Raw genomic sequence first — 23,996 nt, 5'->3', positions numbered from 1 at the left:
AAGATGGAAGGTGAGGGTTTAAAAAAAAAAAGATAATGTCAACAATGAGACCACTTACCAAAACATACAGGATGCTGCCAAAGCAGCACTTACTACTTAGAAAATTTTTATCTCTAAACACTTATATCAATAAAAGAGAGGAATTGGGCATGCAACTAAAAAATTAAAAATCCTCAAATAAAAACAAAAATATAAATTCTGATAATTAAAGGATAAATTAACAAAACTAAAGCGTTGTGGTTTTTTTAAGTCATTGAACTGAGGGCAGCTAGGTGACTCAGTGGATTGAGAGCCAGGCTGTTAAGAAAGGATATGGGAGATGGGATTGGATGAACTTCCTTGGGCCAGTAACAAAGGTTTTACTATATGGCTTGCTCAGGCCAGAGTCTGGTCTAGGGTCCCACACACAGACCAATCAGTCACAGATTAGACAAAAGTCACTGGAGGTGGTAATTTATTCTTTAAGAGAGGTTTGGAGGGGAAAGGGAATTACTATCACTAATTTTCTAGCAATGACCCAGGAACTACCCCTTGGAGAAAAGGGTCTTCATCGAGTTGTTGGACTATCTTATCACCCTCTCCTCTCTCACCTAAAATCCTGGAACCCTAGAACTAGCTCTCCTACACTAACCCAAACCTCTTTTGATTGTCACTAAAGGTCTGTGGCAGGTTAGGCAGGGACCCAAGCCCAGATGGACTCAGACCTCCCACTCTCTGACAGCTGCAGATGACCAGATGTTGTTTCAGGCCAGCTTCAGGTTCAAAGATCTTCTTCCAAGGGAAACACAGGTATCAACAGCAAGGACAGGTACCGGAATTCCACCAAGTATTTGGCAGCAAATCCTTCCAGGTGCTTGCAGTCAGCAAACCCCCAGAGAGACTCCAGCAGCTCTTGAGTTCTCAGCTCAACCCTTCCCTTTCCAACATTCCAGAATCTTTCCTCATGCAATTGTCCTCTGCAGACCATTCTTATCTCTTCCTTACAACCAGGCCCAGAGATGGGAAGTCCTGGGTTCAAAACTGTCCTCAGATGCTTCTTAACTGGATGACCCCAGGCAAGTCAATTAACCCCTAATGCCTGGCCCTTCCTGCTCTTTCACCTTAGAGCTAAGACAGAAGGTAAGGATTTTTAAAAAGTCATTGAACTCACCAATAAAACTGGGTTTCAAACAAAAATAATAATGTAGGTTGTTGATTAAGAAAAGAAAGAGAACCAAATTGTCAGTATCAAAAATGAAAAGGTTATGTTTAAAAGCAATAAAGAAGAAACAGAAGCAATTATCAGGAGCTATTTTGCCCAACTATATGCCAATAAAACTTAAGCTAAATGAAATGGATTGAAATAAATTCTCCAAATTGACAGAATGGGAAACAGAATGCTTGAATAACCTTATCTGAGAAAAAGAATTGAATAAGATGTAAATGAACTTCCTAAGGAAAAAACTCTAGCCCCAGCTGGATTCATGGGGGAATTCTGCCAAAAGAGTTCTAAAGAACAATTCACTTTTTTAATATTTTATTTTTTCTAATTACAATTATCTAATTTCTAATGTTTGTTTTTGGAAATTCAGAGTTCCAAGTTCTCTCCCTCCCTTTCTCTACTCCTCATTGAGAAGGCAAGCAATTTGCTGTAGTTTATACATGTGCAGTCATAGTCACATCGTGAAAGAAAACATGGACAAAAACAATGCAAACAATAAAGTTAAAAATAGTCTGCTTCAGGGGGCAGCTGGGTGGCTCAGTGGATTGAGAGTCAGACCTAGAGATGGGAGATCCTGGGTTCAAATCTGGCCTCAGATACTTCCCAGCTGGGTGACCCTGGGCAAGTCACTTGACCCCCACTGCCTAGCCCTTACCACGCTTCTGCCTTGGAGCCAATACACAGCATTGACTCCAAGATGGAAGGTAAGGGTTTAAAAAAAAAATAGTCTGCTTCAATCTGCGTTCAGACTTCATCAGTTCTCTCTCTGGAGGTAGATAGCATTTTGATAATAAATTCAAGAACAATTCATTTGAAAAAATAGGGAGAGAAGAATCTGATCAAATGTCTTCCATGACACAAATATGGTCTTGATATTGTTGTGAGAAAATTTTAACAGAAGGTTGTATTAAGGGAATTCCTCAGGCAAGATAATATTTATTAGCAAGAACATACTGGCCTGTCAATAAACAGGTCAATGGCTTGCCGCCACTTCCGCCAAAGACCCCAAGCAAAAAGATATTTCCCCTTTTGTGGATTTTGGGGAGTGCAGAACAGGGGAGGCACACTATGGGGTTGAGGATTGGTCCCAGAGCTGAGGCAGAGGGAGCAACACGGTTAGCTGAAAGTCTGGTCTTGGATCTAGCAATTGATCTCCTTCCTTCTTTCAAGAGACTAAGAAGTGCTCATTATTTGCGGTTTGGAGGTAATGGACCAGACCTTTTTGGACAGCAAACCATCCTTGAAGGATCACAGTAAAGATATTGGGTCTGACTCCCATGTGTTAACACGCATCCCCTATGGCTAATTCCTTGAGGCAAGACTAGATCAGTGATTAGCGGGGGAGCTAGAATTCTCAATTTAACCCTTTATGGACCAGCTACATTTGGGACTAAGTTCAGAGACCAAGAACCATGACTGAAGCAGTTACAGGACAAAACCAATTACTTATAAATAGCATCAGTAACAAGATGTTAGAAAATCAATTTCGTTTTCTCCATATCTAAACGAGGTAGAGTCAAAATAGAGAAAGAAAACTACTGATCAATTTCCCTAATAAATACTGATATAACATTTTAAATAAAATCCTAGCAAAGAGATCATAACAATATATTACAAAAGCCACATTGTCTGATCAGACTAGAGTGATACCAGGAAGCAGGGCATATTCAATATGAGGAGAGCTGCAAGCAAGGGTATAAAGAAACAATTTTCAAAATAATTACAAACGTTAACAGTCTAGTGATAAGAGATGTGCAGATCCAAACCACCCTAAAGTTACCTCCCATTCTGTTGTTCTGATTCTTCATACCCCATTTGGGATTTTCTTGGCAGAGATACTGGAGTGGTTTATCATTGACTTCTCCAAATCACTTTACAGAGGAGGAAACTGAGGCAAACCGAGACAAACAGGGTGAAAAGACTTGCCCTGTATCAAGAGCTAGTAAGTGCCTGAGGCCAGATTGAACTCTGGAGGATAAGCCTTCCTGAGTTCAAGTCCAGTGTTCTGTCCACTGCACCACCCAGCTACCTCACACATTGACAAAGATGCCAATAGAAAGGAATGGTCAATATTAGAGGACGCAGAAAGATAGACGTGAGAGTGCATTGTTAGTGAACCTGAAAATCAGTATGATTATTTCATAAAGCAAATGAAATTACTAACATGGCTGCATCCTTTGTCCTAGAAATTCCATTATTCCAAAGAGTTCATTAATAGGAAAAAAGCTCTCAAAATATGACAAATATTTATAGCAATAGGAAAGCTAGTAAAGAATTGGAAACCATTTAGATGTTCCCTGAGGAGGGAATGGCTAAACAAATCGTGGTACATAAATAGAGTAGAATATTACTGGGCTGAGTTTTACGGTCTTGATTCCTGTGGCTGTACCAAGGAAAGATAAATATATGAGATATAAAGAAGAATGAAAGAATCCCATGAACTAACTGAGAATGAAATGAAAGGGCAGCTGGATGGCTCAGTGGACTGAGAGGTCCTGGGTTCAAATTTGACCTCCAGGCACTTCCTAGCTATGTGAACCTGGGCAAGTCATTTAACTTCACTGCCTAGTCCTTATCCTTTTTTGTCTTAGCATCAATATACAGTATTGACTCAAACACAGAACACAGTATTGATTCTAAGGCAGAAGGTAGGGTTAAAAAAATGAATGAAGGGAATAGAGCTGTGTGTGAAGGAGAGATGGGAAAAAAGAAGTCTGCAACAAAGGCTGGAAAAGCAAAGACTCCAGAACTGTCAGTCGAGATGGACATTCTATTTAGAATGGGGACCAGGAAGGACCGTCACAAAAAGGAGGAGGCAGCAAACCGAAAAACTGAGTCTCTTTGCCTTGAGACAGAAAGGAGGAAGGACAAAAGTCCTTCTCTCTGCTGTTCTACAGTGACTGTTGATCATTTTCCCAAATCTGAACTGTATTTCCACCATCGTCCAACTTGGGAATTGTTTAGTATTAGGGAAACCCCAAACCCTCTTTCCCTTCATCGTCTTATCTTTCCCTTTCTCCCACTTAAACTTCCTTCCTTACTTAACTTAGACTTAGAAAAAGTTACTTAAACTTAGAAAAGAGAGTAAGTACTCTGTATGATGAACCAAATACTTACTCTGAGTTGATTTCAGTGAGACCCACAGAAGAATCAATCAACTGAAGGGGAGAGAGGAGGGAGGTAACCAGGGAGGGTGAAGGGAGAAAGGGAGGGGACTGGCATATCTGATCTTGAATTATCACTTCTCACTCAAATAATCCCCGATTACAGAGCCAAGAAACATGGTGGCCACACAATGAATGATGCAAAATTATAAAGGAAAGCAAACAACTCTCCATAGGGAATAGCAGCTCAGAGGCTACCTGCTTCTTGCTCTTCTTTGGGTGTGGAGATGTTTGGAGCCGTTAATACTTAAGTTCACTATAAAAATGAAAATTTAATTTTAAAACGGGAAGTTGGGACCAGGTAAGGAAGGATTTTAAGGGCCAAGTGCAGGAATGAATAGTTTATCCTAGAGGAAATGGGGAGTCGCTGGAGTTTGTTGGATAAGAGACTAATAACATCATTTTGCTTTAGGAAAATCACTCTGGTAGCTCTGTAGAAAATGGACCTGAGAGGGGATAGACAGACTGAGGCTGAGAGGCTTGTAGACCAGAAGAGAAGTGATGAGGGTCCCAACTGGGGTTGGAGTAACCTACCTAGAGGAGAAATGTCAGGGAGACAAAAAGGCAAGATCTTGCAACTGATTGGAGATGTAGAATGAAAGAGCTCAGCGAGTTGAGGATAATTCCAAGGTTGTGAACCTGCAGGACTAGGAAAATAGGGCAGTTTTGAAAGAAATCGGAAATGAGGAAGACAGTGTATTTGGTGGGGGGAGAAACGCAGTGAGTTCTGAGTTGGGACACACAGAGTCTGAGATGTGGCTAAGGCATCCCGTTTGTCATGTCTGACAGGTCATTTATGATGTGCCACCGAAGCTCAGAAAACAAGTCTGGGGAGGGCTGTTGACATCTAGGAGTCGCCTTCATAGAGAGGATCAATGAACCCAGGAGAGTTGATGAGACAAGTGGAAGAATGGAGAGAGAAGAGAGCAGGGGGCCCAGGAAAGGGCCTTGGAGGACACTGACAATTAGGGGCAGGTTATGGATGGAAAGCCAGCAAAGGAGATTAAGGGTAGTGGCCAGCTATAAGAAATGAGGCGGATTTCAGAAAAAGCTGGAAATAATCTACATGAACTGATGCTGAGCGAAATAAGCAGAACCAGGAGAACATTGTACACCACAACAGCAATATGGTGAGATTATCAACTGTGATAGACTTGGCGACTGTCAACAATACAACGATCTGGGACAATTCTGAAGGACTTATGAGGGGGAAAGCGATTCATCTCCAGAGAAAGAACTGTGTATCTTCATTTTACCTTCAACTTCTAAGAGATTTAGGGAGTTGTCATTTATGATTTCTTGAAACACAATCAATATTCAGGGTCTTTCCTAAAATCACAGGGATTCCAATGATTCTTAAATCATCCTTCCTTGATCTATTTTCTAGACCATTTCTACATCAGCTATCTTAAATTTCCAGGGGTCGACTTTAATTTTTTATTTCTTCTGGGTATTCATGTAGTTCTTGTAGAGAATCTATTTGTTTTTCCTTTTCCTTCTCTGCTTGCATTCGTCATGGAGAAACGCTTCTTACCTTGTTTTGGGGAAGGAAGGTCTCTAGACTTCCATTCTTGTCATCTCTAGACATAAAACCCTGAAGGCCATTTGTGTCTCTGGCTTATTTATGGTCATGCTGAGAGGCAACTGGCTTGTTTGCTATGCCAGCTGGTATTGGCTCCACCACTATGGAGTTCTGGAGAGAAAGAGATCTTGCATGAGTCACTCTCTCTTTGGATTTCTAGTTCATTGGTCTGCCTCTGTTCAGACTTCCATCTTAGCTGGAAACTTTAATCTCCATTTTCTCTGCCTTCTCTGCAGAAAGATGGAGAAATAGCTTCTTCACAAGCCTCACTCACTTCCTCACTGATACATTTAGAACAAAAGTAACATATGCACTTACTGTTGTTACCTTCCATCTTAGAATCAGTACTAAGTATTGGTTCCAAAGGCTGAAGGGAGGGAAAGGCTGGGCAATGGGGGTGAAGTGACTTGCCCAAAGTCACACCGTATCTGAGACAAATTTGAACCCAAGACCAGCTGCTGTCTCTAGGCCCCCAAATGAGTCACCTAGTTGCCCCATTTTGTAGTTAAGGACACTGAGTCAAAGGTTAATCGACTGCCTACAGTCACAGAGCTAGTAAGTGTCTGAGGTCATATTTGAACTCATGTCTTCCTGGTTCCAGATCCATGGCTCTATCCTCTATACCCACCTTAGCCATTCCATTGGGCTCCCTCTACTGGTCACCTTGCCTGAGCTTACAGCAATATGGTTCTTTTTCTCTCCCCTCCACACCTCATTCCTTTCCTTTTTCATATATCATGATGAAATGCCCTGAGAAGGATCCACTCCAATCCATCCACCAAACCTCCTAAGAATGTCCATAACCTAAAAGAAATCATTCTTCAGTGATTAGCAAACTCCGAGCCATCATCCCCTCCCTCTCCTAGTCACACTGAATCTCTTGGCTTTCATGATTTAAACCCAGTTCCTTGCCTACTCCCTTATTCCCACCCCCTTCAATCCATCCTCCCTCCATACTTTCTACTATGTCCTCTGAATTACCTTCTCCATAAGCAACAAGCTTGCTTTTATCTTAAGGCCTGACTACTTGCGTCTTCTGCCTCTCACGGAGACCCCGTCTTCCTCCTCAAGACCTGGTCCACTTGACACTTCCAGGCTGTCTACCACCACCCCTGTGACTTCTCCTTTAAGATTCATGCAACTTGTATCTACCACTCAATGAAAATTGCAATAGCTGGGCCCCTTTGTGATTTACGCCAGCTTTGATCAGGAGCACACAAATCAGAATGAAGGCAATGGGACTGGAAGTGATTCAAGGCTGAGGCAAATTTAGGAATGGGATCTAGGTAGAAGAGACTCCAGGGAAGAGGACAGTAAAGAGTTGAATGGCTTCATCCAGGGGTAAAGATGGGGAAGGGAGGAGAGTGCAGTAATTTAGGGGTTATACCCTGCAATACAGCTGAGGGGCGGAGGAATTGCAGGACTCCATGAGAACAAAGAAAAGGGTTTGGGGGGCAACTGGGTAGCTCAGTGGATTGAGAGACAGGCCTAGAGACAGGAAGTCCTAAGTTTAAATCTGGCCTCAGACACTTCCAGCTGTGTGACCCTGGGCAAGTCACTTAACCCCTATTGCCTAGTCCTTACCACTTTTCTGCCTTGGAACCAATGCCTAGTGTTGATTCTAAGACAGAAGGTAAGGATTTTACAAAGAAAAAAGAAAAGGGTTTGAAGTTACTTGCAAGGCAGAGGGAGAGGGGGAATGACTGTGGATTATGATCAGATAAAGCAATTTCACACCTCATGAACTCAGAAGTGGTACATTACGGGTAATTACAAGATAAAGCTTAATATGATGCCTGGCACACAGTAGGTGTTTAATAAATGCTTGTTCTCTAAGCCACCCCCTTCCCTGTTGCTTTTGCTGCTTCTGCTTTAGTCCAGTTAGAAAGAAAAGAAGAGATGGAATAGTTTGAAGAAAGCACCGACTTTCATCTGTTTGAATGACTTATAAAAAACAATCATCAACTAGTTTTCATTTTTAAAATAAAGAAAAAAGTGCTTATGAATCTCTGGAGAAATATTTAGAAGCTCTCCCAAGTTTCCTGGCCTCCAAATACCTCAGTCTCTCTACATCTTCACTGGATCTCAGGCACACTTGGGTTGCTTGCATACCGCCATTATCCATCCTAGAAACTCTTCACCATCACTTCCTGTCATTCCACCTCTCCCATTGCCTCACCCTTCCTAAATTTGTTCTTTGCTCCCTTTGAGACTTCCAGGCCATCCACCAGCCAGTACTTCCTCAGGCCATAACCCTGCTTGGATGTTGCTCTCTTCCCTCTCCCACTTAACCCGAAAGTTAGCCATTTCCACTCTACATTACTGTTCTGTTTTCTGCTGTCTTTTATGCTTTGTCTGTCATCCATCTCTTCTGGCCAGACCTCAGTCCTGGATTACTCCCACTATCCATCTCTTCTGCTCCTTCTCACAAGATGCTGGACAGAGTTGAAGAAAGTCTTACCGCTGTCCTCACTGAATACTTTACAAATTCTTCTTGTCCAGCATTAACTGGGCTCTTACTCAAGCAAAGCAGCCTTTTTATTCCTCTCTAATTAGTTCCCTATCCCTTTTTAAAACCCAGAACACTCCCTCTCTTCCCTGCCCGATCCCCCAGCTAAAATTTTGACTCTTACTTTATTTAAGAAAAAAGAAAAGAAATAAGGCTAATGCCAATAGTTCCCTCTTCTCAGATTTTTTCCTCTCAAAACCACTTGACATCATCTCTCACTCTCTCCTCCCTTCCCCCATATTCTAAAAAGAAGTGGTTCTTCTTGCCAAGGTCTTCATCTCCTCTGCATGATCCCTTGATCCTTCTACTGGCTCTTAAAAGCCAAATCTGATCATGGTCTTTTGTCAGTCCTCATCCTTCTTGCCTTCTTTAACTCATTTTACTCATTGCTACCACCACCCTCCCTCCCACCCCAGCCCCACCGATATTCCTTGGTAAGGAAGAATGAGGGCTAGGTGATTAAGGACTGTAGCCGACAAATGTAGGACTCTGTATTTGATCCTGGAAGTGAGAGGGACTCCAGGTTTGAGGAAAGATTAAAAGGTTCTAAAAGCAGCTGTGGAGAGTGGGATAATGACGTGATTAGGGAAGTATCAAAGACTCACCTTCTTGCAATGAGAACTCAAGTGGGATTGCACATGTAGGACTCTCGATTGGCACAGTTCTGGTGTGCCAAGGCAGTATCCTCATCCTTCCTTTCCAGTCTTCTCACTCTAATCCATCTCTTGGCTCCTGGCATTTTTCATAATTGTACCCCATATATGGATGGCTCTTCTTTCCTCTTCTACTCGTAGTCTCTGAATTCCTTCCAAGCCCAGCAAAAATCCCAACTTCTATAGGAAACTTTTTCCCCACTCTGCTTCATCCTAGGGCCTTCTCCATGTTGATTATTCCCAGTTTATCCTATCTATGATGATTATCTACTGACCTCTTAAGACAGTCCCCATCTTTCCTAAACAAGTTCAATGCCTGGTTCACAGTCATTCCCTCCTCCCCAATTCCTGTTTCCACTCTATGGGACTTCAATGGACTTATTAATACACCCTCAAACACCCCAACTTCCCACTTCCTCAACTTGTTCATTTCCCTTGACCTATGTTCAACATTCCATCTCCAGGTAATTCTATTCCCCGTCTCCACTGGTCATCACCCATGGCTGGAACCAATGCCTTCTTCTCACCTTCCTCATTCACAATGTCTAAGAAATGAGCAAGCCCAGGGACTGAGATTCTAGAGATTTTGGTGACTGACCATGGACCCTGGTGACAGAGTATCAAACTATTCAAGTTAGTTCAACAAGCACCTGGTCTTCTTCACTGAAGCTTCTTAGACTCCTCTTTCTGCAGTTTGTCAGTCAATAAACATATTAAGTATTTACTATGTGCTAGGCACTATGCTAAGTGTTAGAGAGACAAAAAAGAGGGAAAAGACAGAACCTACTCTTAAGGAGCTTACAGTCTTCCAGACCCAGTCCAAACATGACTTTCTACATGAAACCTTTCAAGCTGTTTGCATCTTTCTTCTCAACTACTAATACATCACATACACACACACATAGATAAGCTCAAAGCACAGATATATATCCTAGTTGTCTTCCCCATTGAATGTCAGTTCCTTGTAAGATTGTTTCATTCATTGTATTTGTATTCCAGTGTCTGACACATAGTAAGTGCTTCATAAATGCTTGCTGGGGTGGCAATTAGGTGGTTCAGTAGATAGAGAAAGCCAGGCCTGAAGACAGGATGTCCTGGATTCAAATGTGACCTCAGATACTTTCTAGCTATGTGACCCCGGGCAAGTCACTTAACCCCTATTGTCTAGCCCTTATCACTTTTCTACCTGGGAACTGATACACAGTATTGATTCTAAGACAGAAGGTAAGGGTTTGTTTTATTTTTTTAATAAAATAAATGCTTGCTGAGGGACTGATTGATCTGTCCATTAACATTGAGTTAATCCAATGACATTTTTGGGGGCAGATGGACAATGAGATGGGTTTGATCCACCAACAAATATTTATTAGCCTGTTTCATGCCAGACACAGTCTTGAACACTACAACAGAAGCTTGCATTCCGTTGGAAGTTAACAGGTTTGGAATAGGAAGAGGAGAGAATTGAACTGAGTATGAGAAATAGTACAGAGCTTCTGGAGATCCTAAAATGCTCCTGGAAACTCAAAACATTTATTTAACATTTAATGTATAGAAGCCCTGGGCTTCTATATGGATGGGGCGGGGGGGGGGGGGGGGGGGACTGAACATGGCAATCTCCAAAGAATCAAAGGACATTGGAGAGATGAAGGGTGAATGTAAGCAGACTAGAACAAGTTACTAATGAGGTTTTGTGCCCAATAAGGGGTACAAAAAAATGTCACCTGGGTAATGATGAGAAATGAATGTTGGCCAATCATGTATCCAGAAAAGAGGATTACAAATGGACAACTTGAGTTTTTCACTCATATGTACATCTTAAATGACCCAACAGAAGGCTCTGAGCAGATTGGGTGGACTTCCTACGGAAGAATTATGGAAGTACATGGACAAAAGCTATATGGGATGAGAAGCACTGATGGTTTGAGGTCAGTACCAATGGAGGAAAAGCCCTTACCATTGAGATGAACAGATCCACTGGAGCTATAAGGTGGAGAGTGTTTCTTTTTTCCTGGTCTCTCCTGCCCCATATCTCAACCCCCATCCCTAAAACATACCCTAGGTTTCGGTGGTTCGGAGGAACAGAGAGCCCTGGCCACAGCACTTGTCCCTTGCTTTTTGTTACAAATCCTATCTCCTCTCCTTAGCTTGGTCCTACCAATGACTGTCCAGTGGAGACTTAAGCATCTGCCTAAATACTTGTGGAGGTTGGGCTCCTAGCCCAGGCAGGAAGGGCTCCAGTTGCCATATCTGTGAATTCTGCCCCTCCTTGAACTCTAGAAGTCATGTGGCCACCTGTCTACCACCACCTTCCAGAACTTCTTAAAGAGCACTGGTCCCTGGATATTGTCGAGGAAATGTAGAGGATGAGCTCTTTTTCCCTCCTCTATGACTCAGGGAAGGCAAAGGTCCAAAATACTCAAATAGCAACCCTTCCATTCACATTATGGAAACATATTAAAACTTCCTTTTCAGTTTATCAAAAATATGTTATGGGGGGCTGGTATAGACAATGAAAATTCTGTGTATCCACATAAATCTGTCTAGATGTGGCTCACAAGAAGGTGTTAATTTCCTCTGCCCCATCCTCTTCAATGGATGTTTGATTCCTAACAGGAAAGGCTGTTGGTGCCACTCTGCTCACCTCAGAGAGAATTATGTATATACAATACTTCCCCCACCCTCTAGCTAAATAGTTAGTTTAGAGGAGATAATGTCTTTGGGTTCAAGTTGCTCTTCTGATAGATATCCCTTTAGTAGGGAAATGGTGTTCCAAGCTATATATATATATCCAAGAAGATTCTCACCATCAGTAGTCACATAGACTACACATAGGGAATAGCAAATAAACCCATTTATTTTAGAAATTATACAGATAAGAATCTACTAAACAATACTCAGAATGAATAAGTTCTCCTATTGGAAGTAAAATATCTCAGTTCAACTGAAAGAGAATTCTAGATATGCTCCCAAGTCACTAGTGTGGTAAGCTGGGAATAGGAACATGACTGTGTCTCCTCTCCAGGTCAGCTTCTTCCCAGAGTCTTTCTCTCACTTCAGGGATCTCTCCCCTCAAGAGATTCTTGAACTCTTTTCTCTCATAAGAAAGTCAGAAGACCAAAGACCTCTTTTATCGCTCTCTCAAAAGCATGAGGTAAATCAGTGATCAATCCTCATCAATGATAAGAGTCTTATGCAAATAATCTCAAAACCCTGGTTAAATTAGAAATATTAAGAAATGCTATTTCTCCAGCACAATACTTTCCTTGCTTTTCATCAGAGGGAAATGGGTAGAACAAAAGCAAAGGCCTTTCTTAAGAAGTAGATTACTAGTCTTAACTCTTGTCTAGATAAGATCACTGACTCCTTAGAAATACAGAAGAAAAACATTTCCTTGATCACATGGTTCAATGGGGAGATGATTGGGGATATAGACTTTAAATGATCACCCAAGTGCAAATATTAATAATATGGAAATAAGTCTTGATCAACGACATATATAAAACCCAGTGGATTTACTTGTTGGCTACAGGAGGGGGGAGGAAGGAGGAGAAGGATAGAACATGAATCATGTAAACATAGACAAATCTTCAAAATCAATTAAATAGATTACAAAAAAAGATCATTGACTCCCCATTCACCTGAAGAAACTAGGTGAAAATGACATACCTTATGGGCATTGTTCTCTTTTGCAACCAAGTTTAGGGTACTGAAGACAGGAAGAAATACTTTTCAATCTTTTAGAGGAGTGGTCTAAGAAAGAACTGAACAATAAGTCTTCTGGAGTGTTAACCCCAATTATATTTGAACATATTTGTAATTTTTTTCTTGTTCAAGATTCTCATAAGTGCCGCCTCAAACCACCTTGGGACAGACAAGTCATATGAGAGAGCAAAGAGGACTATACTCGTTGGACAGCTGTCTCTCTCCAGACTAGAAATGAGTTTGATACAGATTAATGATATGGTAAATAAAAATAAATTAAAATGGTTCTGGCAGAGTTGAGTCTAAACAGTAAAATGCCATATTCGTGTGTATATATTTTTTATTTTAATTTTTTTAACTTTGAACATTTCTACTCCACTGCCCTTCCCAGGGGCTGCTTTGAGGCCTCTTGGTAGGCTTCAGGAAATCCTCATTTTGGCCAAGCCCATCTCTGTAAATACTCCTTCCCCCACCAAACTTCTGCTCCCAGACTCCCCCAGCTAGTAAGCTTCCTCCTATTGCATATACCCTCACTGGTGGGAACTCCTGTAATCTCACTCAGCCTCCAGGGTCAATCTCAGGGGCATTCCATTACAGAAACTAACGGTCATCTGGCCAATCACTTGACTTGTGATGCTTTGGGCCCTGGCCTACAGTAAGTCTGTGGCTTCCCAATAGCAGCTTTCTGCCTTTCCCGGACATTTCATTTATCCCAGAAACTTCCTAGGAGACCCTACAGCTCAGAGTTCAAGTTGCCGGGCTGGTGTCTGCAATACTCAGCAACAGAGTCTTTGCGATGGTTGAGTTCCATGCCTAGAAAGCTGTCCCTCCTCCTCTCCAGCCTAGCATTCTTCAAGTCCCAGCTAATATCCCACCTTCCACATGCAGCCTTTTCCCAGTCACCTGAATGCTAGTGCCTGTTTCCCTCTGCTGATTATCTCCAATTTCTCTCTCCTTTGCAGCTTGTCTCCCCATTGGAGGGGCTGTGAGCGCCTGGAGGGCAAGGACGTCCCCCCTGTCTTTTGCATCCCCCCGGGTTTGCTCAGTGCCTGCAGGTATACAGTAGGTACTTGATAAATGCTGGCTGCCCCGTTCGTCCTGATAGTGGATCCCAACAATGAACGCACAAGTGCCAACTGGTGCAGTCCAGGGCCTTGGAGGCTATAGTTGGGGCCAGTGCGTGAGTGACCACCAGCCCAGTGGGGTCACAGAGACGAAAGGGTCGGGGGCTGGAGCTGGGACGTCCTGGGAGCGCCAGCGTGGCTCTGCCCCTTGGCCAGTCTTAACGGAGTTCCCTGGATAGACTGACCCAATGATCCGATTCCATACAATAATATCACCTCACTTCAATTATGTTGAAATACGATTTTCAGAAACACGAGCTATAGTTTTTTGTTTTTAAACAGGTGTATGGAGTGCAAGTGACGAACCCCTATTTAGGAAGTGCCAGGGGCAGCGGGGACTAAAGGGTCTGGCCCAAGGTCACAAAGCGACGGTCCCAGACCGGGTTTGAACCTGTAGCACACTTCCCAACTGCCCAAATAAGGAACGCCAGGAGGAGCTGGTCACGTGGCCTCGAGAGCAAAGGCCCCAGAATGGCCCAAGAACCACGTGCCCCGCCCTCTCCCCTCCCTTCTCCCATTCCCGGGCGAGACCCGGCCACCGTCTTCGTATTGATTGGCCGGCTCAGGCGATTCCTTCACGTCTATTTGCTGTCTGTCTTAGCTTGTGGCCCAATCGTAGTCTCCTTCGTGTCTCCAGCCCCGGCAGCACAGACCCCAGCCCGGCACCGCTGCCCTTGACGACGAGGGCGGGGCCTCCCCGGTATTGACCAATGGGAAAGCGGGCATCGAGCGATACGGGGCGGTCATTGGCTGCTGCGGCTGGCGCTGTCGGCCGGGGATTGGAGGCGGCGCCCAGGCGGAAGCGGCCCCGGACCTGGTGGGAGTGGGCCGGTGGGATGTGGAGGCCGGGGCCGCGGCCGATGCCGCCGGTGCTGCTGCTACTGCTTTTGGCGGCCGGGACCGAGGCGGGGGCCGAGCTCGGGACTGGAGCCGTGACCTGCGGGTCCGTGCTGAAGCTGCTCAACACGCGCCACGGCGTCCGGTTGCACTCCCATGACGTCAAATACGGCTCTGGTGCGCTTGGGGGGGGTCTGGGGGAGGGGAGGCGCGAGGTGAAAGGGGTGAGGGGGGTAGATGAAGATGGGTGGGGGAGAAGAAAAAAGAATGGAGAGGCCAGGGGGAGGGGAGAAGGGGGAGAGGCGGGGGAGGAGATGGAGGGAGCAGGGAGATAAAGGGGAGGAGAGAAGATGGAGGAGACAATAGGATGGAGGAGACGGGGGCTAAAGGAGGAGAGAGGATGGAGGGGGCACGGGGTGGGAGAGGAGAGAGAATGGAGGAGCCAGAAAGATGGAGAAAGGAGGGAGGCGACAATGGGATGGAGGAGAAGATGAAGGGGGAAGGACAATGGAGAAGGGAAGAGGAGAGGTGGAAGGGCTTTGAAATGGGAGGATGGAGAGGGCAAGAGGCTGGAGAAATGAGGCAGGGAGAAGGGGAGCGAAGGGAGAGATGGGGCCTCATCCTGTGCCCAGAGTGACCTCTTTCTGGCCTCTGCAGGAAGTGGGCAGCAGTCTGTGACAGGAGTTGAGGGCTCAGAGGATGCCAACAGCTACTGGAGGATTCGAGGTGGGGCTGAGGGCGAATGCCCACGAGGGGTGCCAGTGCGCTGTGGACAAGCAGTCCGACTCACCCATGTAAACACGGGGAAAAATCTGCATACCCACCACTTTCCCTCCCCGCTGTCTAACAACCAGGTAAGTGAGGCCAGGCTCAAAGGGCCTGGAGGTCGTTGCTCTCTGGGGGTGGTTGTGGTCTTGGGGTCTTCTCCACTTGTCATCCAGAGGGCCAGGAAGCTCCCTCCCAGGCAGCATAGCCCATGCTGCCCCATCACAGTTCCTGAGACCTTGATCTGGACGCCTCTAGTCAGAATCTCCCAAAGCAGGCCCCCATTATGGACCACTCAGCCACACGGGGCCTGAGCAGGGCAGAGCTCTGATAGCAGGGCCTGGCACTGCCCCACCGGGGCACTGGAGCTCAGTGAAAGAGGAATGAAGGCTTCTTAATAACCATTGTCTCTGGAGGTAGAGAGCTCCCTGTCACTGAGAATGGGAATGCGAGTTCTTGCAGGGGGCAGGAAGCCAGATGTGTGGGGATTGAGATGGGCCTCCGATGAGGGTCTAGACCACAGCGTGGAGATCCTGGGCTTAGAAGTGGCCTCTGACACTTCCCAGCCATGTGACTGACCCTGGGCAAGGGTCCGTTGTCCCCTCTTCTTCCCACCCCCATTGCCTAACCCTTCCCACTTACTCAGTACTGATAGGAAGGGTTTAAAAAAAGTCATTGGGAAATGTCGGATACTGTTAAAACCCCAGTGCAGCCCAGGGCCTGAGAATTGGCAGGTTTTCCGAGTCATTATTGCCTCAGAGATCACCAAGTTTGAGCCAGAAGGGTCCTGGCAGTGGAGAGTGGGAGCACTGGGCTCTTGCTCCAAGATGAGGGCAGCACTTCCTGCCCCACGAGGCTGCTGGGAAGGAAGTGTTGCCCTTCCATACTGATGGCCAGCATGGCTCTCCGAGGCCCTTCCCCGTGGTGGCGGGGCAAAGCTGGGGCAGAGCTTGGACTAGATGGCTGAGGTTCTGGCTCAAACCCCATGCTCCTCTGCCCCAGGAGGTGAGCGCCTTCGGAGACAGCGGCGAAGGAGACCAGCTGGACGTGTGGCTGGTGCAGTGCAGCGGGGCCTACTGGGACCGGGAGGAAGCCGTCCGCTTCCAGCACGCTGGCACCCACGTCTACTTGTCCGTCACGGGGGAACAGTACGGGCACCCCATCCGAGGGCAGAGGGAGGTTCACGGCATGCCCAGCCCCAACCAGCACAACTCCTGGAAAGCAATGGAGGGCGTCTTCATTAAGCCCAGCCCCACAGATTCTTCTAGACACGACGAGCTCTGAGCCACAGCCTGCCTGCCCACCTGGGGCTCTGCTCAGCTGCGGCCCCCAGGTGTGGACTTGTTGATGAGGGATAATTAATAAAGTGCTTGTTCGATGGGAATCTGAGGTGATGCCATACAGTGACCCAACAACTGAGCAGCCTGTGAAGGGGGGCACCAGAGGCAAAACCCTTTATTGAGAGCTCCCTGGGTGCCAGGCACTGAGGAAGATAAGAGACACCCCCCCTCCCCCGCTGGCAAGGCTCACTCTCATGGGGACACCAAGTACAAAGCAGTCTTCCAGGGGCAGATGGCATTGAGGTGGGCAGAGCCCTGGGGACACGAAGAGAGGGTGGAGGAGTGGCCATTGGGAACAGTGGTGAGGCCTCTTGGCACAGGGAACGCGGACACCTCAGATTTAGCCCCAACAGGGAGGAGATAGAGGAGCAACTTGCTGGAGGAGCCAGGACAGAGTGGGGACACCCCTGTAGGTGAGGGATTTGCCTTGCCCAGAAGAACCAGCCCCCTGAGTTCTAGTCAGGCCTCATTCTTCCTAGCAGCATGACCCTGGGCAAGTCATTTAACCTGTCCGCATCCATTTCCGAAACTGTGAAGCAGGGATGACTAGCTCCCAAAGCAGGCACTAGAGCCATTATGGTGAACCTATGGCACAGCACAGCCACAGAAGTATGGGGCCACAATGCCAGGGACATTTTTTCCTCGAAATGACACACCAAGCTCAAAACGTTGCCCATCACTGCACTAGAGAAATGGAGTGACTGCAAGTGGGGCCTAGGAGTGAGCAGCTGAAGGCAAGAGGGGGGTGAAAGCTCTGAGGGCCCCTCTACCCCTCCCCCACCTGTCAAAGAGCTGTGCCCTGCTCCAGGTGCCTTTCTTCCCCCACCCCCAGTCCTGTGAGGTAGGCTGGGATACATCCTGTGGAGGCTTCCCAGTCCAGGAGGCAGCTCATCCAGGGCTCCATCCCCTCCACCCTTTGAGAATTCAATCTGCCCAAAAAGGCCGGCCTGGGCTAATTTCCTCCCTGCCCTGAAGAATTGGCACAGGCAAGCGCAAGAGATGAAGGGATGAAGCTGAGTTCAAATCTCCAACCCTTCGAATACCTTAAGTGAGCCTAGGCAAGGCCCCCTGACTGGACTTGATGGCCTTTTGTCTCCTGGGCCCAGGCCTGTGGCCTGCCTGTGTTGTGTCAGAGTGCTGCTGAGGACAAGAGCAGACACCAGAGGTTTACAGGGCTGGAGTTGTCCAGACGATATGCAGAGTTGCAACATGCAGTAATGAGCTCCCCATGCCACCAGGTAGTCAAGTAGCTGGGTTTATAGCCCCTTCCCTGGGGTCTTTATCTGGGAACAGCCTCAAGGGAGAGGGGCCAGCCTTGGCCCCTTGTGGGCTGCCTGGGCTGAGGAACTCTTCCTTAAAGGCCGGGGGAGTCTCCTCACTGGGAGGCTGTCTACTCCCCTGAGAGCCCCCAGGACACAAGCCCTCAGCATTTATTAGGCACCAGAGAAGTCCAACAGAAAGGCAGCCATACCCTCTGGGGACAGGTCTGTCCGCATGGGCGCATGAGCACACACACCCCTCTCTTTTGGGGGCAGCAATGTCCCATTTGTCCTCCCCCAAAGGGCCCCCTTGGGGTTTGAGGTGGGTTCTTCCCAAGAGGAAAGGCCAGGAAGGCCCCAGCTGTCTCCCTCCAGAACGAGCATTTATTAAGCACCTACTGTGTGACCAGCACTTTACAGTTATCCCAATCCCACAACCACAATCGTTCCCATTGCACAGGTGAGGAAAGTGAGGCAGAGGTACTGAGTGACTTCCAGGGAGCTTCTTCGGCCTCTGAGAGCTCAGCCGTTGGCCCAGTCCTTCCTGACCCTGTTGGGTCTTTCCTGGGAAAGATCCCGGGATAGCTGCCCATTTCCTTCATCTCATGTGACAGAGGAGGAAACCGAGGCCAACAAGGGAAGGGACTTTGCCAGGGTCACCCAGCGAGGCCAGACTGGAACTCCAGGCCCAGCACACAGTGGTTGTGGACTGCCAGCTCCTCGTCCATCTAAGGGCTCCCAGCTGTCCCGATGCTCCTCCGAGGTAGGCCTCACCAATGCCCTTTCACAATTGCACTGCTAGGTGACCGGACAGCAGGGCAACAGGGAAAGAGCTTCGGGCAGGCCCAGGCCAAGGGGAGGTGGGCAGCCCTCCCCTCCCCCAACAGCCCAGACAGGGGCCGGGCAGGGGGCAGGGCCAGCTGCCTGGCTCCACAGGCCGGGACAGGACCGGGAGGGGCCCCCAGGCATTTGGGGAATGTCAGCAGCCTCAGGCTGGCCCTTCCCCCACCCCAGCTGTCTGGGGGCCCCAGCAGAGAAGCCTGGCTCAGGGCCGGCCCCCACCCTGGGAGGGAGGACCAGGAGGCTGGCCTGGGCCCAAACAGGGTCAGGGCCCAGGCTTTGGGGGGGGGGGTTCCCCTAAGAATCCGAGGCCCAGAGAATGGAAATGACTTCCATGGGCCTTGGGGGGGCCCAGTGGACCCTGCCTCCACCGGCTCCCCCCATACCTGCCTCAGTCTCTTCCCTGAGCCACCAGGGCAGGAAGGCCGAACAGAAGGGGAGAGGGAGGCCCCTAGGGCCGGGAGGGGAGGGGCCAGAGGGAGAAGGGAGAGGAGCCACCCCCCCACCCCCCAGTCCAGACACAGGATGACCTTCCAGGGCTGGGAGGCTAATGGAGGCCCGGCTGGCCCCACCCCCAGTGTGGGGGGCCCCTAGAGGGAAAGAGGTCTGAGCTCTGGTGACCCGAGGCGGGGCGGCCAGGAAGGGGGAAACCGAGGGGGGGCGGTGAGGAGAGGGGCCTGGTGGGGCCCGGCCTGGGCGAGGGCCGCGCTGGTTCCCGGCGGCCTGTCCTGGCGGCCAATGCCCTTTTAACATTGCACTGCCCCCTCGCTGGCTCAGCAGGGCAACAAGAAAAGGGCCCTGGCCACCAGGAGCGTGTCGGGCCCAGAGACCCCATCCCCTCCCAGGGCCGTGGGGGCCGCCTGCCCCCAGCCTGCGCAGGGAAGAAAAAGGAGACAACTTAGTGGACAGGACTTGCCGGGAACCCCTGGGGCCCCAGTCTGGATCCAAGCCTTGGCTTCCCTCCTCCCCCGCCCCCAAGCCTCGGGCCCGTCTCCCCCTGGACCCCCGCCTCCTCCTCTGTCCCCCTCTGGTCCCCCGCCCCTCCCTCTTCGCACAACTTTGGCTTGGTTCGTCCTGCCCACCCCCCTCACGGGGCCCCCGAACCTGCCAGGCGGGAACCCGTGCCCGCTTGTAGCGCGCCCGTCCGTGCCCGGGGAGGTTCCCGGCGGGGGCCGCCGCGCGTGGGCCGCCCCCGCCCCGCCCCGTTTAAATCCCCGCCCCACCTCCTCGCGCTACTCACCCGCTCCGGGGGCGCGGCTCAGGTCGGGCGTGGGGCGAGGCCGCAACTCGGTGGAGCCCGCCGCCCCAATTGCTCAGGGTACCGCTCCCGCTCCCACTCCCACAGCCGCCGCCGCCGCCGCTCGGGCTCCATCTTTGACGGCTGCCCCGCTCCCGGCCCTCGTTAGCATAGCGACCGCCCATTGGCCGCCGCCTGCGCTAGTCCCGGCCGCCCGCCGCGTCACTGGCTGCGGGGCCGGAGATTTTAAACCGGGAGCCCGGTTCTGATTGGCTACTACATCTGCCGCGTCACGGGCCGCTCGCTTTTAACAATGAATTCCGTAAGCCCCGCCTCCCCATTCACAATTTAAAAAAACTTTGCCCGCCTTTTCTCCTGTGCCTGCGGCGTGCTCCCGGTCCGCTCCTCCCCCTCTCGGGTTGGCTCCCCCAGCCCAAATCCCTGGGTTCGAGTTCTGGGGGCCCGAGGGGCCATGGGGCCGCTTAGGTTCCCGGAGCTGGAAAGGACCTCGAGGGCCATCCGAGGCAAGTGCGAGGACGCAGATGAGGAAACTGAGGCCCGGGTCCCAAACACACAAGGCTTAGCCAAGTCAGGAAGCATTTAAGAAGCGCCCATTGTGTGCCAGGCAATGTGCCAAGCATTGGAACTACAAAAGAGGCAAAGCCAGTCCCTGCCCTCCAGGAGCTCCCTCGTAGGACGCGGGCGAGCCTGGAGCGGACCAGGACAAGGCTGCTCTAAACATCCTCCCCAAAATGGAGGCAGGATGGGCCAGAGTCCTCGGGGAGGATTCTGTGGCATGCTGGAGAATGCCAAGTCAACTCAGTAAACGAGAGTGGCCAGAAACAGGCAGCATTTGAATACAGGTCCTGACTTCCAAAGCCGCCGAGCTTTCTTCTGTGCCACCCTAGGGATTATGGGGTACATTCTTTCCCCATCTGAAGAAAAAAATCTACCAGATGACTGAGGTCCAAGAGCCGCCCAGGCCGGCCTTATCTCTAAGTACTCTACGGAGAGCTCCCTGCCAGGCTCAGCCCGGACCCCTCTTCTCCCGATTGGGGCCCCAGATCTGGGATGGAGCCCTCCCGCCCCCATCTCCAGCTGCTGAAATCATTCCCACAAACGAGGGGAGAGGGTCTGAGTGCCTTGAGGGGATTAAGGGACGAGGAGGAGAAACGCGGCGAGGGGGCGGGTCTACACTTCGGGAAAGAGTGTCTTCGAGATTACAGATCCCGGGAAATATTTGCTCGTCGCTGCAGATAGCCGACGCTGAAAAAAGAAGGGCCGGGTCCTCGCGGGGGAGGGGGAGCGGGAGGGACCGCGGGGACAGGCACACAGATAAGGCTACTAATCTATGGCCCAGCCGCGACGGGGCCGAGCAGCTCCTCGCCCCACCTTCGAGCGGGGAGGGATCGGCTTCTGGTGGGGTGGGCGCCGCCCCAGGAGCAGGAATGAAGGAGGGAGGGGCCCCAGAAGGATTTTGACAGGTGGGGATGAGAAAGGAGCGATTTCCAGGCATGAGGGGACAAGGCTGGCGGGAGGGATGGAATGTGGAGATCCGGAAACAGCCAGGAGGCTGGCGGGGCTGGGAGTCCCGGGAAGTGAGGCGGACAGATCTGAGCGGATGGCCGGCTAACGCCCGCTCTGCCGCTCCCCCGCCTCAGTTGGCCCGGGTTTGCTCTCTCCCCGCTTTCCGTAAATTCCTGGGAGGCAACGAGGGTACTGGGCCCCTTCCCTTGAGGCAGGAAGCCAGGCTCTGGGCGTGCAAGTGACTTGGCCAGGGCCAAGCAGGCACAGGCTCCGAGCCCCTCAGTGTCTATCTTCCAGCCGAGAAGGCGAGGAGGAGCCTTTCCAGTGCGCGGTTGGGGTGGAGAGGACCCTGGACTGGGCAGACTCTCCCTCGCTCGCCCGGGGTCTAGGATCCCGGCATCCGGGCTTTTCCGTTCCCCCTGAATAGGGCAACAACCCTTAAGGAGGGGGTTTGGGGAATCAATGGACTGGGGGGCTCTTACCCAGAATATAGGGCTCCCCACACCGCAGTCCAGGGCCCCAGGCTCCCCCTGGCCTCCTTCACTCTGGGCAGGGAACCAGGGGAGCCTGGCGGGGGCCCCCATGGTGGGAGCAGGCAGGGACCTTTTGGGAGGCGGCTGCGGGGAATAGATAGATATGTGTGAGCATTTGGGGGCGCTCAGGGTGAATCGCCCGTGGGGAGGAACAATGAAGGGGATTGGGGTCGAGCTGCCTGTGCGCCCCGGGGCAGTGCGGGCTCCTCAGTGGGCTTCGGGACGGGTGACTTGAGGTACCTCGTACCTCGTTTGGGAGGAGAGGAGACAGCCGCGAGGACCCCCCCCACCGCGCTCGAGGTCTAGCCCCCCCTTAGCCCAGCCCAGCTGCCCCAGGCCCGGGGCCAGGAGGGCGGGAGCTGGGGAATCCAGCACATTCCTGGCCTTCGGGGCGGAAACGATCGCTTTGTTCCCGGCCTGGACTGGCCCCGCGGGGCGCTCGCTGGGCCGAAAGGAAAGCATTAGGTGTCAGCCGGGGAGGGGGCAGGAGAGGCCCCTGGAATGCAGGGAGGGGGGCGTCCCCCTTCCCCCACTCGCACCCGTCCATAAATCTCTCTGGCCGGTCTCCTCCCCCAGGGTCTCAGTTTTTCCGCGTCTCTCCTCTGGGTCTGTTTTTGCCCTGATCTCTGACTCCCGGTCTCTTTCTCGGAATCTCTCTGCCCTTCTCTATAGTCAGTCCACTATCTTTGGGGGATCGCCTCGGTGCCGGCCCCTGGCTAAGCCCTGGGGATATCCGGAGAGTGCCCCCCCCCCCTTACGGTCTCTACATCTCGCTGGGCTCTGGCCTCGCTTCTCTCTTTCTCCTCTCGGTCTCTCCTTTTTCCAAGCCACCCAGGTCAGATCCATCCCTTTCCCAGTGGCCATAGAAGAAATGGGGGGGGGGCGCAGTCTTCTCGGCTCAGGCCCCCCCTCCCCGGTCAGAGTGCCAGAAAGTGGGGGGGTGTCAGGCCCCAGAAGGGTCAGCGAGAGGTCAGAACCCACCCCCACTCGAGGCCGGCCCAGCTCTACTTGGGCCTGGGGCTTTGTTCTCTGGGGGAGGGGCCCTGGTCCCAAACCCTCCCTTCCTTCCTTTCCCCCCAGCTCGAGCTAGGCTGGAGGTAACCCTCCTCAGCTCGGGGGCCCCATGATTGCCATGGGATGAACCTGAACCGCCCTCCCCCCCCAGGCTTTTAGGGCACCAGGAGTCCCTTTCTAGAACCCAACCTCCTTCAGGCCTGAAAATGGCTCCCCTCGCCGGGGCCCTTCAGACCCCCGGATTCCCCTCAGCCTACAATTTAAAGAGCATCTGGGGGGACGCGGCTTAAGACTTTCCATGAACCGGAACCAAAGGAGCTCTGCTCTCGCCTCATGGGGGGCCGCCCATCTTCACCCTTCTCGGACCCGGGGCCCTGCTCTTCTTCAGTTTCAGGTTGGAGCCAGCCGGCAGCCCACTCAGGCCCCGAGGGCATTCTGGGCTCTCGGGCTGCCCTCCGCAATTGCTAATCTCGAGGCGCCTTCCCCTCCTGGCACCTTGGAGCCCGGAATCTGCCTCTGGGGGCTACGGGGCCGGGGGAAGTCCTTCGGTCCCGCCCTTTCCCGAACCCCGCTCTCCTCCCCCAGCGTGCTGCTGGAAACCCCAGACCAGGCTCCCCGCGGAGGAAGCATCCAAGTCTCACCACGGTCAGAAATGAAGTAGGATCAAAAGCGACACTAACTACCAGTAGGACCCCGTTTGCCTCAGTTT

At 50.5% G+C, this 23,996-nt stretch overlaps 2 protein-coding genes and 2 non-coding genes across 4 annotated transcripts; 1 reads left to right on the top strand and 3 right to left on the bottom strand.

Moving 5' to 3' along the window:
* The first annotated feature begins 14,557 nt into the window (after positions 1–14,557).
* On the top strand, positions 14,558–16,921 carry SDF2L1 (stromal cell derived factor 2 like 1). The gene is made up of 3 exons (XM_056821349.1): positions 14,558–14,949; positions 15,430–15,626; positions 16,540–16,921. The coding sequence occupies exons 1-3, from the start codon at positions 14,646–14,648 to the stop codon at positions 16,819–16,821; spliced, it is 783 nt and encodes a 260-aa protein (XP_056677327.1). The 5' UTR covers positions 14,558–14,645; the 3' UTR covers positions 16,822–16,921.
* Positions 16,922–18,498: 1,577 nt separating this feature from the next.
* On the bottom strand, positions 18,499–20,445 carry LOC130458172 (translation initiation factor IF-2-like). The gene is made up of 2 exons (XM_056821348.1): positions 20,217–20,445; positions 18,499–19,847 (listed from the first exon to the last, which is right to left on the bottom strand). Exons 1-2 carry the CDS (start codon positions 20,396–20,398, stop codon positions 19,274–19,276), a joined length of 756 nt encoding a protein of 251 aa, XP_056677326.1. The 5' UTR covers positions 20,399–20,445; the 3' UTR covers positions 18,499–19,273.
* On the bottom strand, positions 18,913–18,970 carry MIR130B (microRNA mir-130b). Its single transcript, NR_127492.1, has one exon. It is a non-coding gene; the product is annotated as a microRNA mir-130b (primary transcript).
* Positions 19,715–19,773, bottom strand: MIR130C-2 (microRNA mir-130c-2). Its single transcript, NR_127493.1, has one exon. It is a non-coding gene; the product is annotated as a microRNA mir-130c-2 (primary transcript).
* Positions 20,446–23,996: the final 3,551 nt, after the last annotated feature.

The sequence above is a fragment of the Monodelphis domestica genome, chromosome 3, assembly GCF_027887165.1.
Source record: "Monodelphis domestica isolate mMonDom1 chromosome 3, mMonDom1.pri, whole genome shotgun sequence".
Classification (NCBI taxonomy): domain Eukaryota; kingdom Metazoa; phylum Chordata; class Mammalia; order Didelphimorphia; family Didelphidae; genus Monodelphis; species Monodelphis domestica.
This window is presented reverse-complemented; position numbering and strand designations above follow the sequence as displayed.